Source organism: Martes martes (assembly GCF_963455335.1).
Source record: "Martes martes genome assembly, chromosome: 1".
Taxonomy (NCBI): domain Eukaryota; kingdom Metazoa; phylum Chordata; class Mammalia; order Carnivora; family Mustelidae; genus Martes; species Martes martes.
In genome coordinates, this window is record NC_137888.1 from 158,296,067 (window position 1) to 158,313,271 (window position 17,205).

The 17,205-nt window shown below is 47.6% G+C and overlaps 1 protein-coding gene across 1 annotated transcript in view; it reads right to left on the minus strand.

Moving 5' to 3' along the window:
- Nucleotides 1-17,205, minus strand: part of ALDH1L1 (aldehyde dehydrogenase 1 family member L1) — a 108,982-nt gene that overhangs the window by 2,452 nt on the left and 89,325 nt on the right. The window contains exons 17-21 of the mRNA XM_080805995.1: nucleotides 11,595-11,688; nucleotides 9,145-9,244; nucleotides 7,746-7,844; nucleotides 4,828-4,993; nucleotides 1,010-1,115 (exon numbers count right to left, since the gene is read on the minus strand). Of these exons, the coding sequence (XP_080662121.1) occupies nucleotides 1,010-1,115; nucleotides 4,828-4,993; nucleotides 7,746-7,844; nucleotides 9,145-9,244; nucleotides 11,595-11,688 (565 nt within the window). The remainder of the gene's footprint in view (nucleotides 1-1,009; nucleotides 1,116-4,827; nucleotides 4,994-7,745; nucleotides 7,845-9,144; nucleotides 9,245-11,594; nucleotides 11,689-17,205) is intronic.

The window sequence follows — 17,205 nt, forward strand, 5'->3', positions numbered from 1 at the left end:
CCACCACATAGGACCCTCTAAGCAAATGCACTGGGCCTACAGAAAGTGTGGAGGAGACAGACCAGCCAAGCAAAGAGGAAAGAATGAGAGAGGAGGCAGAGCAGAGTCGGTCCCTTCTGGTTATCATGGGTGAGTCCCTCACTGTGTAGACAGGGGGTTGGGAGCCCAGGGAGGGGGGCAGGCTGGGAACCCACAACACATTGAAAGGCTTTCCTTGGGCAGCTACACTGGGGGCATCCACAGACATCATAGGCTTGGAGACTGGGCACAATGCTTGGTAGATGGGAGAAAAGTATCTCATTCTAATACAATCAGCAAGTAAAGAAAACTTTTATAATTTTTTGACAGTTGGAAGTATAGTATATCGAGGAGGAGATGCCATTCTGCAATCTGCTGAAAGGTGCTGCTCTGAAAAATGATAGTCAGGAAAAGGGCCTGTGGTAGAGCAATTATGGCCAGTCCAGTTCTTCTCCCTTTGGGCCAGATCTGGCCTCAGCTGGACCAACAGGACAGGTGGAAGTGAGGTTCAGGGCTTTTTGAGGCCAACTGATGGCTCTTGAGGAGTTTTGCATCTTCCACCTGGCCTCTCTGAGGGAGCTAGGCACCAGGGAACAGCTGCCCCAACATGGCACAGAGCAGAGTTGGCCAGCCACATGGAACCCTAACCCAATTGAAGACTTGCAAGTGAATTAAGTAATTTGCTATCCTAAGCCACTGGGGCTTGGGGTGGTTTATTACACAACAGTGGATAAGAACAGAACCCAGCATGCTGTGTGAGGCATCAGAGAGACAAGGAAGACACTCTCAGTGGGACCCAGCCTGGCTGGTCCCCTGGGGCTCTCCCAACTTCAGCACTTGAGACAGACTCCACAGGAAGCTAGGCTGCATCCACAGCCCCCACCCCATCTGCATTCCCCTTCTGTACTCCCCTCCACAAAGCTCAAACAAAGACACCAGGAAGGCATGGGAGAGGATCAGGCTCTCAAGAGACATAAGCAGGACTCCCTACCCATCAGCAAATCGAGAGATGATCATAATGGGTCCAAAGGACTCCTCCTTGGCTATGAACATGTGGTCCTCCACGTCCGTGAAAACAGTCGGCTCGAAGAAGAAACCTAGGGGGAGACAGAAGTCCATGGTCTGCAAGCGGGCAGACCTCTCCCCAGCCAGGCCTGGGCCCAAACAGCCACCATGCACACATCTTGCAGGTTGTGACACTTGTGTGGTGGTTGTTACAGATGGTGGGTGGCTTTCCTGCCCCAGACTTCTGAGTTCCCAGGATCCTCACAACCCTTTCAAGTAAATGCTGCTAAGGAAGATGGGCAGCTCAGTGTTGGTCTGACAGAGTGGCGATTCTTAACCTAGTGCCAATGGCTCTCCATCAGTCCCTATGGAGCAGATTGATCTGGGTGGAGGGGGGAGCCTTGGACACGGGTTCTGATGGCCAGGACCCCTTAGTACTGTCTCCCTGCTTCCTGGACCCTCCATGCAGGTGCAGGGGCGAGTGCTCTCAGCCAGGATACACTCTCCTGCTCTCCTGTCAACATATGCCTTCCACCTCCTCCCATAAAGACTGCTGCTCCTATAGGCCCTGTTCGTCGATGGAACCACTTCTGACAGCAGAAATGCTTCCTCTATTTTTAGTTTCCTAAGGAATCTCCGTACTGTTTTCCACAGTGGCTGCACCAACTTGCATTCCCACCAACAGTGTAAGAGGGTTCCCCTTTCTCCACATCCTCTTCAGCACTTGTTGTTTACTGTCTTGTTAATTTTGGCTAGTCTGACTGGTGTAAGGTGGTATCTCAATGTGGTTTTGATTTGAATCTCCCTGATGGCTAGTGATGATGAACATTTTTTCATATGTCTGTTAGCCATTTGTATGTCTTCATTGGAGAAGTGTCTGTTCATGTCTTCTGCCCATTTTTTGACGTGATTATATTTTTTGGGTGTTGAGTTTGAGAAGTTCTTTATAGATCTTGGATATCAGCCCTTTGTCTGTAGTGTCATTTGCAAATATCTTTTCCCATTCCGTGGGTTGCCTCTTTGTTTTGTTGACTATTTCCTTTGCTGTGCAGATGCTTTTTATCTTGATGAAGTACCAAAGGTTCATTTTTGCTTTTGTCTCCTTTGCCTTTGGAGACATGTCCTATGACCCTGTAATTGCACTACCGAGTATTTACCCCAAAGATACAGATGTAGTGAAAAGAAGGGTCATATGTACTCCAGTGTTCATAGCAGCAATGGCCATAATCACCAAACTGTGGTAAGAGCCAAGATGCCCTTCAACAGACGAATAGATAAAGAAGATATGGTCCATATATACAATGGAATATTATGCCTAATCAGAAAGGATGAATACCCAACTTTCGTATCAACATGGACGAGACTGGGGATTATGCTGAGAGAAATAAGTCAAACAGAGAAAGTCAATTATCATATGGTCTCACTTGCTTGTGGAGCATAGGGAATAACATGGAGGACATTAGGAGAAGAAAAGGAAAAGTGCACTGGGGGAAATCGGAGGGGGTGATGAAGCATGAGAGAGTGTGGACTCTGAGAAACAAACAGGGTTTTGGAGGGGAAGGAGATGGGGGATGGGTGAGCCTGGTGGTGGGTATTAATGAGGGCATGTATTGCATGGAGCACTGGGTGTGGTGCATAAACAATGACTATTGGAACACTGAAAAAAAAAAATAAAGAAATGCTTCCTTTATTTCTCTTCTAGACAGGGAGCCCCAGGACCCTGAGACTCTACTGGACTGAGATATAATTTAGCCCGAGTAAAGGAAAATTGAGAGACTTGAAATTTTCTCTTTCTAATTTCTAATCTAATTAGATTAACCTAATCTAGATTATATTAGATCTAGATTAGATTAATCTAATCTAATTTCTAATCTAATCTAATCTAATCTCTAATTTCTAAAAAATTAACCTTAAAAGCAACTTAATAAAATATTCCATACTTTTCATACATTAAAAAATTATGTTTTAACATTAATTACAGTTTTTCAAAGCTACGTTAGGTATGAAAACCTGTTGACTCATGTGGTATGGGCTATATGCTCTGTCTGCAAATGAGGGCTGCCCACCAGGTGCGGGAGGCTCTGCACTGGCCTGGCTCTGTCCATTTCCTGTTCTTTCTGTACTCTTCTCTGCCCTCCTGGACTCTGCTCACATGAAGCTCCACCATTCTCTGACAACCAGTTGGGTTTGTACCTCACAGCTCTGCCCCTCACCAGCTTCCAGGAATTCTGCTCCCTCCTCTTGGCCCTCAGGCCAGGAGGTGTTCACAGTCGCTCCCCAGTGTCCTGGTTTCTGGGTGATGCACCCCCTAAACTCTTCTGCAAACCATGCCTTCATTTCACTCTCTCCCATCAGACCCTGAACTCTAGTGTACTGAGAGCAGGGAAAGGGGTAGCCATCAATGGCTATAAAACTGTCACTGTACGAAGTGCCAGGGAACATCTGGACAAAGGAGTACCTATGGTCTGGACCTGGATGTTATTTGAGCTGGTTGATGAATTCGCCAGCTGCTGAGGAAATGGGGAGAGGTTTGTTAATCAGAGGAGCAGCAGAAGCCCGGGGAGCAGGAAAACATGAGATGTACTCAGAGAGAGTAAAACGTGGCTGGAGCAAGGGTCATGGGCAGGCCAGTTCGCAACAAACTATGGAAGACCCTGCACATGAAGTGAGGAGTTTGAGCTTGCTGCTGCAGGAGGATGGGTCACTGCAGAAGTTGCTTCAGCACTGGGGAAGACATAATCAGACTTCCGGCAGCTAACATGAGTAAAGGGTTAGTACAGTACAAGAGGTTCCTCAGGAAGCAGACGTGATGCCGCAGGCAAAATGAGCAGCAGAGTAGGCAGTATGGCAGCAGGGATGCAGGGGAGGAAGAAAGATTTTTATTTTAAGAGAATGAGGCAATTAATTTAAAGTAGAAGTCAGGAAGAGAGAGGAATCTAGAATTCATTGTTTCCTTCCCTCCTTCCCTCCATCAGATTAACTCAGATTTGGTGTGAGTCTCAGTGCTGGCATGAAGGACCTAATGGCGTGGAAGCCAGACATGGGACCTGCCCCCTTGTGGTGGGCAGTCTGACAAAGAAGCAGCTCGAGCAGTCCATGCCGCAGCCCCTGTTCCTCTGGCTCTGGTGACTTGACCAGATGGAAGATTCTAGAGAAGCAAGTGTATGTCTGGGTCAGGACACTGAGATGACATGATGAATTTGGTACCTGTTCAGTCTGAAGGGCCTGCGGACATGCCGGTGGAGGTGTCTAGGTGGTCAGGAATTCTGGATGAGGAGGATCCTGGACACAGGTACTTGGGAGGGTGTGAGCCACTGCAGGGAGTGAGACCCTCCAGGGAAAGGGTCTGCCATGAGAAGTGCTCCAAGTTCAAGATATACTTGGGGCTATACCTCCATTCAAGGCACAGGTGGAAATGGAGGTTCAGCAAAAAGTGACCACTGAGAAGTAACAGCAAAGACAGAAAGCCATGGAAGCCAGTGCCACGGAATCCACAGGAGGAAAGAACTTCAAGGATGTGGAGGTATTTACAACAAATCAAAGTCCCCTATGACATGTATTAAACGAGCACTGACTAGATTTCAGCTCTGGTGTCTTCACCTTGCCAAGACAACACCTGGTCTGGCTGGGATCCAAATAGCCGAGGACACCACAGCCAACATCCCGAATAAGCCCTGAGGTCTGGGAGTCTAACCATGGAGTTTGTGGAGTTCAGACACCTGCGGTTAGAGTGGGGCAGGATACCAGAGGCCATGCTGCCTGCCCTCCAGTTCACCCCAGTAAGCCAGAAGTGCTCTGACTGACCTGGCTGAGACACTTGTCTCCCACCACAGACCAGCGTGGCCCCTTCCTCCACACCATGCTGGCAGTACTCTGCCAGCTTCTGCAGGTGGGCTTGGTGGTTCTGCGGCCCATGGTTGGTGTCCCGGTCTAGAGGGTTGCCAATCTTCATCTTCCTTACCTCTTCTACCTGTGGAGAGTCCTCCCAGTCAGGTCCTGGTCAGGTACCATGATTTTTGATATTCCCAACCTGACCCGCCTAACACGTTTGCATGTTTGGTGACCAGCCACTGGGCCCTGAAGAAAGTCTACACACCCTCAGGACAGTCTCTATTCTGGTTCCAGATCTGCCTTCAAGGCTGAAACCCCAAATGCCTCTAATGTGCAGGGAGACCCAAGCCTAGCATCAGACAGGCTGAGAAAACAGAGGTGTCCAGGGATAGGGTGAGGCCCAGACATGGGTCAGCAAAGAGTGTGTCCCTATAGTGGTCTTGCACCCAGCTTCATAGGCTGAGAAGCTGAGAGATCACTTGTCTGGTGCCTCCAAAATATGGAATGGGGGTGGGGCAGGGAGACACATGTCCTGCCACAGTGCCCTGGTGACAAGAGGAACAGACTCTAAGTGGAGGGGTCTGGGCCTTGAGTCCATCCACTCCTCCCACAACCTCCTGCTTCAAAGCACAGCTTCAAGGTCTCCTCCTCTAGAAAGGCTTCCTGGTTGCCTCAGTCAGCCTAAAAGTAGGTCTAGGCTTTGCCCCCTGGAGACATGGGTTTTGCTCTTCACAAAAGATGTGCTACATGGTATGTGATGGATTCTGGGGCTGGATGCAGAGAGTCAGAAAAGCCCCTAAATATGGGATGCTGTGCTATGGAAAAGAATTTAGATGGCACTACCAGTGGGAGGTAGACATCAGACCTTCCGGGCTCCTGGCTGGTTCACCCCTCTGTTTTTGCCACCTCTCTCTAGGCTTCTTCCTCAGTTTCTTAAGATCAGACAAGGTCATCTCCACCATCCCTGTAGGTGCCTCAAGGTCAGGCCTGACTGGCTGCCTCCTCCTCTGAGGCCAGGGCTACTTCACCCCTCCTTCAGGCTCTACACACCCACCACCTAGCCAGGCCTAATCAGAAGACGCTCAGGCCCCCAAGGACCAGCCCCTACCCTCTCATCAAAGACCCCTTAGCTCTTCTGTGCTGAAGGGAGTCCCTATCCCTGCTGTGCTCCCTTTCCCTGTTCCCACCTGGCCACCAACTCTCCCCTACCCCCAACTCCATCACTAGGATGCCAAGGGCAATAATGCTGAGTGTTCTGGATGTGCCTCTCACTTCCCACATTTGGGAGCTGAAACTACCCTGACAGTTCTCCTGGGATTCTGACCCCTATCCTCACCCTGTGGGGGTTTGATGACTCCTTTGCAGACATGGAGGGGGCCAGGGTTTGCCCAGCTATATTCTCCACAACTACATCCATTCAGTGAGCTGCCCCTTCATAGGCCCTCCATCATGACTCCCCACCTGTGCCCCAGATTCAGCTAGTCCTATACTGGGCCTGTCACAGCAAAGGACTTGCTCACCAGGCTGCCCGGCTCCCAAACTACAGTGGGTTATGCATTGCATTCACTTCTCATCAGGAAAGGGTTGAATCTGAGGTAACTTGTGACCTGTTTGGGCAGGCAGAATGTGGCAGAAGCAAACTTGAGGGGTCCCAAGAAGCCTCTACACTCCTGTTCTCACTCCTAGGAGTCCTGCCATTGGCCCAGCATGTGTCTGAGCACACGCTGCAGGACGAAGGAGCCCAAGGACAAAGATGAGCCGTCCCAACGCAGCCGCCAAGCGCCCCCGCTGCCTGCAGATGCACGATCGAGCTCCGGCGAACCTGGGCTGGTGCCCACAGTGCCCACCCGCAGGACCATGACTGCACGAATGGCTGTTATCCCAAGCCACCAAGTGGCAAAAGCTGTTACACTCCCTTCTAGAAACCCTGTTTCTTTCCTCACTGCCTTTCATATTTTTATTCGTTATCTAAGACCCTCTCCAGAACGCCTTCCTTACAGCTGCCTCGCCTTGTCCCAGTCCTGCTCTGTCTTTTTTCCTGGCTTCCTAAATACAGTTTTTTACACCAGCACGTAGGGGCTGTGTTCCAACATCTTCTCTCATATTCGCTGGGATCAGACTCTTCTTGCCAGGATGTGGGGAAGGATTCTTGGCTGAAGCTTAGCCAACCAGAGTTCTGTAGGCTCTACAATCTCTGAATGAACCAGGGATGGACCTGGGACCCAGTGACACCAACCAGCATCCTCCCCCACAGTTTCTTCCAACAGAGTCAGTGGGGTAGAGTAATCTCCCCTTTGGTCCTGTCTTGTAAGAATGTAGGAGAGGCTGTGAGTGCCACACCCCACCCTCTTTGTGAGTACCCACCCGCCTCTCACAGCTGCTCGTCCCAGGTCCCAGGGAGACCTCTTCTAGCCCATGAACACTCATAGCCAGCAACTGTTGACAGGGGACAGATGCCTGGCCCCTTGACCCCAGGGGTACACCTAAGAGGCACCATTTGTGCTCCAGAGCTTCTATCTGTGGGCCAGGCTAGGGCTGGATGTCACTTTGAGACCAGACCTGTCTCTGTCCTCTCCTGGTCCCTCCCACCTCCCAGGCTTCCCCTGACAGCTCACCCACAGTGAGCCACATGCACCTGAATCCGTGGTTTAGGGTTCACTGTTCGGGAGCTGACCTAGGACAGGCCCTTTTTGGTTATGTCAGTGTGAGCTGCAGAGTTACCATTTCTTGCTGAAATAATAAAAACATGTGAAAAAGGATACAGTTTTGCCTGAGGGCTTCCTGACTCAGAAGGACAGTGCCCGACTCCACCTGATCCAGCCCTGCCTCCCTGCCCCCTACCCCTGAAGCACAGGTGGCCGTCCCAGTGAAGACTCTGCAGCAGAACTTACCACCTTCTGTACAAACTGGTCATGGATCGAGTCCTCTACAAAAAGCCGTCCCGCTGCAATGCAGTTTTCCCCCTTGTTGAAGAAGACGGAGCTCATCCCCTTTGGAGAATGGATAAGGATGCTGGCTCACAACTGCTCCTGGGGTGCCAGTCCCCCCACATCCCACCTACCCAGGCCCAGTTACCACCTCCTTATAGGGAAGGGTAGGAATGTGTGTCTCCAGTCTTCAATGGGATGGCAGCCCAGGCCCAGCCAGCAATGGACATACAGGCTCTACTCATTCTTTAGTCACCTCAAGAGAAGAGATGAGTCCCATCCCCTGCGGGGACACCTGTGTTCACATTACAGAGAGTGGAGGACAAGAGGGAGTGGAGAGGAGACCCTGTATGCAGGCGTGCTCCCTGGGGTGATGCAGGAGGAGTCAGAGTCCACACTCCTGGGGCTGAGCCCAGAGAGTCTGCTAGCTTGGAGCAGGCAGCAGATGACAGGCAAAGGCAGGCAGACAGCCCCCTGTCTTGGGAGGGACTGGGTTCCAGCCTAGGCCTGAGAGAACTCCTGGCAGCAGTCCAGAATAAGTGTCCTCAGAGGCTCAAGGGGGCCTGCATTTCGGACCTGGAAGCCCTATTTGGCAGGCGGGGGGCTGTGGGGACAAGGGATGAGCGAGAGTTTGGCTCTCCCGGCAGCTGGGACTGCACTGCCCAATAACATGGCCTGGGGCTTTGGCCCTGAAGTAATGGCCTTGGCACTGGTGCCAAGACCCTTTGCAAATGGACTTGCCTCTCTCAGTTTCCCTATCTGAAGCTGCACTCCCTTTCATGTCTATGCTGGGCATCACATTGTCCTCTAAGGCACAGCGAGACTTAGAGGGAATGAGGCATATTTGGACACCAGGTTGAACTGACTTGTTGCCACAGGTGTGGAAAGAGGGACCAAGGCACAACAATGACAATGACAACATGAACAAAAGAACCACTGACACACAGCACCCGCCACATCTTCTTAGCCCTTCAGACTTCATAGCTTGTTGAATCCCTGTAATAACCACAGGCGTATTCTCCCTATGATACAGGTGAGAACACGAAGCCTAGAAACATTGAGTAACTTGCCTGAGGCTGCCCAGTGAGTCAGTGGAGGAGCTGGGCAAGTGGACATGGGAAAAACGAAAAGTTGTCATGCTGATTTCAGAACGGATGGAACTGTGGCTTACATTTATCATTCTGTGAAGCTGATCTCAGTAATCCTGATAGTTATGAAACTTCTTGAGAAATTTGTTTCCTGGAAGGCATATGTCATTCCTTGTCCCCTAGGTCCCTTCCTGCCAGTCTAGGCCAAATGTGTGAGTTTGACTATAGAATCAGAGATGAGTGCCCCACCTCCACCGACCCAGGCAGGCCCTCACCATCTGCACAGCCTTGCTGAGGTCGCAGTCAGCAAAGATGATGAGGGGCGACTTCCCTCCCAGCTCCAGGGACACCTTCTTCACGTTACTCAGGGCACAGCTGAAAGGGACAGAGATTGGTAGGGCTGGGTCCCTGGGAGACTGAGACATGGGGGTTCCAGGTGGAGGGGCCAAGGGAAGCTGCAAAGCATGCTTTGCTCAAAGAGCAAGCAGGGGGTCAGAAGGAGTTTCTCCCCACTTCCATGCTCATCAGCTCTCCTTAACTCCCTCCCCTTGCCACAGTGCTGCCTTCCTCCTCTTCCACACCCAGGCCCACACCCACCACAGGGCCTTTGCTCACACAGCCCTCTGGATCATTCCTCCTTCAGATATCCTCAAAGCTCATTCCTCACTTCCTTCTGGCCTCTGCTCCGTCCCTTGTTGGGGTACCTGCCCAACTGCCCCCTATAAATGGCATGCTCCTGTGTTCTGTGCCTGCTGTGCTTTGCTGCACATTTTACTTGTGTCCAACCCTGCCCATCAAAGCATAAGTCCCACCGGGGCAGGCAGGCATTTGTCTGGTCATGCAGCAGTGTTTGGTAAATATCCAAGAATAAACCAAACACAGAACCAGTCCCCAGTTGGGGCAGCTGCTGTGCCACAGGGACTCTGGCAGCTCAGATTTTCAGTGACAGGTGCAAACAGAGAGAAGGTGGGAATCCTGTGCATGCTACATGGTGGGCACAAAGTGGACTCAATGATACTGACCTCTCAAGGGACACCCAAAGGACTGGGCCAGGGAAAGACAGGTATGACTCAGGGTAGGGTGGGTGCTCCTCACTCAGGACTGACCCTGGAAGAGCACTTCCATCTCAGGCACCAGCCACAGCAGGCTTGAAAAGTCCCCAGAAGATGGCAGTCCCACATTGACAGGATGTCCCAAGCCCTCCTGCCCTGCAGTCCTCAGACCTGACATTTACTGAGCCTTCTCTCTGACCTTAGCACACATGCCTATCTATACAGCACCAGGGAGACCAGCTAGCTTTTGAATAATGACAGGTAAATAAGCCACTGTGGCTGCTTGCAGCCGCCTTTCCCACTGTGTACATCAGCCCTGCACCACAGCCAGCCTCCCTCTCTTCAATGTTGAGGTTTGCTCTCCTGCACTCAAAATGAATCAGTACGGCTCCATCTGGCCTCCTCACAGGCTGTGACATCAGCCTCTACTGACCCTAAAGACATTCCATCAGCTACACTGGCTATGGCTCCTGACCCAGAGGAGGATCTCATGTAAAGCTGTTGTGATCAAGCATGGCACCACTCAGGGTCCAGGATGCACCCTGGCTCACAGAGCGGGCGTGGGGCCAAGAGGTGAGAATCCCATCTTGTGGTGCACAGAGGGGCTCATGGAGAGCAGGGTCAGAGGCTGCAGAAGAGTCCAGGGAGAAGGAACACTGCTCTGCACTGGGGGCTACAAGGAGATGTTGTTTTAACACCAGAGAAGCCTTTCTCCTCATGAAATTTTCATGTCATAGCTGGACTGCCCCGGGAGGTCTCAAGCATGAGTCTTGCAACACAGAGGAGGGTGGTCACATGAGCTCAGAGAAAAGCAGCAGTATGCCCAACAGAAGCCCCAGCTCCTCTCTATTTGTACTTTTCACTCAAGTACAGATGCCTGAAATCCACCCCCTAGAATTCAGCTTCAGTGGGGTGGGGCTCAGGCATCCCGTGGTTGTCTTGGGGATGCCAGGGTTACAAGATACTATGTGGTGGTGGTCCAGCCCTCTCCAAGCTCATCAGCTACATAGACCAGTACCACGGAGCATGCAAACTACCTTTGCTGAAGTGATGGGGAAACTGAGGCCTGGAAGGGTCAGGGCTAGGCCCTAGTCATTATCATGAATTAGTGACAGAGCCAGGAACACAACCCCAGCTGCCTGAGGAAGTCCAAGGAGTAAGACATGAGAGGATGTTCTAGAACAGAGCTGTCCAATAGAGTAGAGCAAACACCTCAAATACCAGCCACATATGTAATGACAATTCTTTTGTAGCCACTAAAAAGCTAAATTAAATTTCTTTTAGTTTTAAAAGAAAACTAAAAAGAAACCAATGAAATTAATTCTAACATATTTTATTTAACCCAATTAATAAAAAATATCATTTCAACTTGCAATCAATATAAGAAGTTATTAACAAGGCACTTTGTATACTAAGTTTTCAAAATCCAGTGGACCTTTTACATTTGAAGCATATCTCAGTACAGAGCAGCTCTGTAACACCTGTGCTGGTGGCCCCAAATTTCACTGAGTCTTCAGCAGTCCCCTGGTCTGAGTGTGCTCCACAGAGCAGCTGCACCAGTCTCACCAAGAGCTTGTCAGAAACCCAGACACAGAGTCACAACCTGCATGAAGCTCACACACAGCACTGTCCATCTCCCAACACTGTGGTCAGAGGTACCTTCAACCACCTACCTCTTCATGATGTGTTTTCCCACCTCTGTGGAACCTGTGAACCCAATTTTCCGCACATCAGGATGGTCTGAGAGTCTCTGGCCAATCAGCGAGCCTGTAGATAAGGGTGGACAAGGGGTCAGGGGGCTGCCAGGTGCTGAGGGGGAGGTACAAGCTCCACCACCCTCCACATGTCCATCTTGAAGCCAGAATTCTGGGCACTGCACCCCAAGTGCCTAGTGCCTTCAGTCCCAGGGCTCACTGTGCTTCATTGCCTGCCATGGGCAGAATTGTGTCCCCTCAAAATTCACTATGTTGAAGTCGTAACCCCCAGTACCTCAGATCTGACTGTATTTGGAGACAGGGTCTTTAAAGAGGTGATTGAGTTAAATGAGGCCATCTCCTCTTTTCCTCAACAACACACTATCTCCTCAGCTGATCCCACCCTGGCCCACCTCTTCAAATGCCATCTCAGACACATCATCCTCTTAATGTGTCTGGGATCTGGATCCATTTGTGATTCCTCTGACTGTTCAGCATCCTTACTTGGATATCTAACAGCCTCTCAAATACAACATAGTCAAAACCAAACTCTAAATCTTTCCCCAGATGTGCTCCTTCTCCAGGTTCTCCATTTCAGTAAACAACCTCTCCTTGAAAGCATTTTTTGAAGCCAAGAACCTGGGAGTCAGTCCTGACAGTTCCCTCCCCACCTTGTCAACTGCCCAGTCCTGGGCTTCTCCACCCACCCAGTCCCTCTGTTTCCACTACTCCCTTGCCTCCAAGCTCATAAAACTGCATGTGCCCAGGAGAACCTGTGAAGATTTTGGTTTAGTAGGTTTGGAGTGGGATACTTGCATCCTCCCTATATAGTTAAAGTTCTATATATCGTTAAAGCTCCAAATATAGTGAAAGCTCTATAAGTGATTTTTTTGAAGATTTACTTATTCATTTTAGAGAAAGAGAAAGCACAAATGTGGGAAGGGGCAGAGGGAGAGAATCTTCAAGCAGACTCCCCACTGTGTGCAGAGCCCAACACAGGGCTTCATCCCACAACACATGAGATCATGACCTGAGCTGAAACCAAGAGTCAGATGCTTAACCAACTGAGCCACCCAGATGCCACAGGTCTCTAAGTGATTTTGATACTAATTCCATTCCACCATTCTTGTCAAAAAGAAAATAACTGCTTGGAAGATAAATATTTGCAAAAGATGTATCTGATAAAGGACTGTGATCCAAAATAAGAAAACAAACAACTCAATTAAAAAATGGGCCAAATATCTGTACACCCACCTCATCAAAGAAGATATACAGATGGCAAATGAGTATATGTAAAGATGTTCAACATATATTATTAGAGATTGCAAATTAAAACAACACAACACACTTATTAAAATGGCCAAAATCCAAAAAGCTGACAACACCAAATGCTGAAGAGGATATGGAGCAAAAGGAATTCCCATTAATGGTTGATGAGAATGCAAAATGGTACGACTGCTTTGGAAGACAGTTTGGCCATTTCTTACAAAACTAAACATAACCTTACCATAAGAGCCATCCATCACACCCCCTGGTACTTACCAAATGAGTTGAAAACTTGTCTACATAAAACACTGCACACAGATGTTATTAGCAGCTTTATTCATAGCTGCCAAAACATGGAGCCAACTGATATGTCCTTCAGTAGGTGAACAGATAAATCACCTGTGGTACCTCCAGACAATGGAATATTATTATTCAGATTAAAAAGAAGTGAGCTATCAAGCCATGAAAAGATATGGAAGAAACTTAAATGCATATTACTAAGTGCAAGAAGCCAACCTGTAAAGACTATACACCATATGACCCCAACTATATGACATTCTGGAAAAGGAAAAACTATGGAGATAGTTAAAGATTGGTGGCTTCCAAGGACTGGAGGGAGGGAGAGATGAGTAGACAGAGCACAGGGAAGTTTTAGGGCAGTGACATGATTCTGTATACCACAATGGTAGAGGCATGTCACTATATATTTATCATGAATGTACAACACCAAGAGTGAATCCTAATGAAAACTGTGGACTTTGAGTGATAATGACATGTCAGTGTAAGTTTGTCAATTGTTACAAACCTACCACTCTGGCATAGGATGTTGATAGTGAGGGAGGCTGTGTGCATAGAGGGTGTGGGGTATAAGGAAACTCTCTACACTTTCAACTCAATATTTCTGTGAACCTTAAACTGCTCTGAAAAATAGTGTTTTTACTATTACTACTACTAACAATAATAATATCACTCTTATAGGTTATCAAAGAAATATTTATGAGATGGTATCATGTATCAGATTACAAAGAAATTCTCCATTTTAAAGATTTTGTTTTTAAGTTATCTCTACACCCAATGTGGAGCTAGAACCCATAGTCCTGAGATCAAGAGTTGCATGCTCCACTGACTGACCTGGCCAGGTGCCACAGAAAACTTCCATTTCAGAAAGCATTGTGTACAACTATTATGGGTTAGGTTGTGTTGATATCCTAAACCCCAGGCCCTCATAATGTGACTTTATTTGCTCTCTTGTTAGGGGTCCTTTGTTAAGCAGCACTAGCAAACAAATGCATGGGCCATAGTCTCTAATCATGACCTAATAAAACTAGAAATATAAGAAGAGAATTTTAGAAAAAATAAACTTGGAAATTCCTTTAGTCTTCTTTCTTACTGGATCAAAGAAGATAACAGAACTACAGTTGCATGTTACTTTGGAATAACAAAAATAGAGGAGGCAAGATGGTGGAGTATGGGACCGCATTTCAACTGGTCCCCTGAATTTAGGTGGATATCTACCAAACTATTCTGAATACCCATGAAATCAGTCTGAGGTGTAAGAATACGTATTTGGATCTTTACAAGCAGATAAGCACTGTTTTTTTGCACGGTAGGAAGTGCAGAGTCACAAATCTGTAGGGAGATATCAGAAGATAAACAGAAGGGGGAGGGAGGCACCATAAGCTGGTGCATGGAAAGTGATATAACACCAGAGCACAAAATCAGAACCTTTAGAAATCTGCTCTAAGGAGTGACATCCCTCTTGGAAAGGAGATCTGGAAAGGAACAGGCAGAATTCTAGGAGACCATTGTGGTCTCGGGATAGAAGCCTCAGAGCCAAAGGGGCTTCCTGAACTGGCAGAGTACCCGAGCAGTGGAGCCAGGAAGCAGCTTATGGTCAGTGAGCCCAGGAATGGTTTCTCAGCTCAGATCACCATAAACTGCAAGCCAGCCTGGTTGAGAACTGCTCTTCTCTTGAGCAGCCTGAAAAAATCCGGAGCCTGGGCCCACAACCAGGCAAAAACTCACAGAGCTGTAGAGGCTGGGAAAGGGTTTTAGAGCAGTGCTCACACAGGATCCAGGGGCTGCGGGTGAGAGGGTGAGCCCACAGTTGCTCAGGGTTTTAGAAGCACAAAGGTCAGCACCAGGCCTGGGCCCCTGGGACAACCTCTGAGTCACTGCAGGGGAGGCTGTGGTTTTCAATGACACATACAGAAAAGGAGACTGTTTGCCCTGGAGGGTTTATTAAAGAGTGCAGACTGTGAATTTTCTGCTCCAGGCCAGAGGTTTGGGTGTGGTCATTTTTGCTCTACCCCTCAGGAGAAGCACAAAAAACTGCCACAGAACAAAAGCACAAGAAGAGGTTTCCACTGAGCCCATTCCCTGACAGGGGGCAGGGTAACTCCACCCACGCAGGGTTGCCTGAGAAACAGGGCGCCATACTCCTCCCCCAGAACAGGCTGGAAGAACAAGAGGACAACAACCTTACAAACCCCGTAAGACTGTAAAATCCCAACACCAGGGGAAAATAGTATGGTGAGCTCCAGGTGTTGCCTCACGGCTTGTTTATTTTTCAGATTTAACTCTCTTTTTCTTTGTTTTCTTTCTCTTATGCTTTTCCTCTGTTTTATTCTACCTTTTTCTTGTTTCAGTTACATGTTTATTATATCAACATGTAATTCATAGTAGCTTTTTAACTTGTATTTTTTCACATCTGTATGTTTTTATAGGCATATGCTCTATTGTAGTCCTTTCTTTACTATTCAATTTTACATATATATATATATAAAATATATATACATAAAATTACAAGGAAAGTAAAACTTTTATATATGTATATAAAGTAATATATGAAAGTAAAACTTTCATATATGATATATATATATACTTTTACTTTTATATATGTATACATACGTATGTATATAAAAGTTTCACTTTCATATATATATAAAAGTTTTACTTTCCTTGTAATTTTGGGAAATAGTGTTCTCTAACACATGAACCAAAATACACACAGGAACAACCGAAACACCCTGCTTTGTCCACACTGAAAGATTATAGCCCCCCCTTCCCTCATCCCCCCTTTTTAAAATTTTTTAATTTAATAGACTTTATTCTTGTGTTTCATTCTGGATTTGTTTTTTCAGTGATGGCTTCTCACTGCTCTGGATTTAGCTAGGGTACACCCTGCTTGGGTCATGGTTGATATTTTGGACTCTACTCCTTCACTCAACCATCCCCCAACAGAATGACTAGGAGGAGAAACTCTCAACAAAGAAAATAACCAGAGACAATGTAATCTACCATAGAACTAATGGAAATGGATATAGCAAAGTGTCAGAGAGAGAATTCAGGATCGCAATCATGACAACAATAGCTAGGATTGAAAGAAGCATTAGTGAAAATATAGAATCTCTAAGAGCATAATGAGATCTAGTCAGGCCATAGAAAAAATTGCTATGAATGAGATGCAGTCTAAATTGGATACTCTAACAGCTAGGGTAAATGAGGCAGAAGAGAGAATTAGTGATCTAGAAGACAAGTTGATAGAAAGGAAGGAAGCTGAGGAAAATAGGGACAGGTAACTAGTAGCACCTAAGAAGAGAATTGCAGAGATTAATGATGCCATGAAATGTTCCAGTGTCAAAATTTGGGGGATCCCCAAGGGGGTGGAGGGGGTGCAGCTAGAAGGTATATTTGAACAAATGATAGCTGAGAACTTCCCTAAACTGGGAAAGGAAACAAGCATTCCTGTCTAAGAGGCAGAGAGGGCTCCTCCCAAAATTAATAAATAGATCAACACCCCAACATACAATAGTGAAGCTTGCAAATTTTACAGCCAAGGAAACAGTCCTGAGAATAGCCAGGGAGTGGAGGTTCCTTATATATGGAGGGAGGAAGATCAGAATAACATCAGACCTGTCCACAGAAACATGGAAAGCCAAGAAAGAGCTGGCAGGACATATTCAGACTACTAAGTGAAAAGAACATGAAGCCAAGAATACTTTACCCACCAAGGCTGTCATTCAGAATGGATGGAGAGATCAAGAGCTTTCAGGAAAGGAGAAACTGAAAGAATATGCAACCACTAAGCCAGCCCTGTAAGAAATATTAAAGGGGATTCTGTAAATGAAGAGAAACCCCAACAATCACATAGACAAAAAAGAAAAAAAAATCTATAGAAAAGGGGACTTTATAGGCATTACAATAGCACTAAATTCACATTTCAAGTTACTCTAAAAGGAAATGGGCTGAATCCTCCCATCAAAAGATATAGGGTTTCAGATTGGATAAAAAAGCAAGACCCATCCATGTTGTCTAAAAGAGA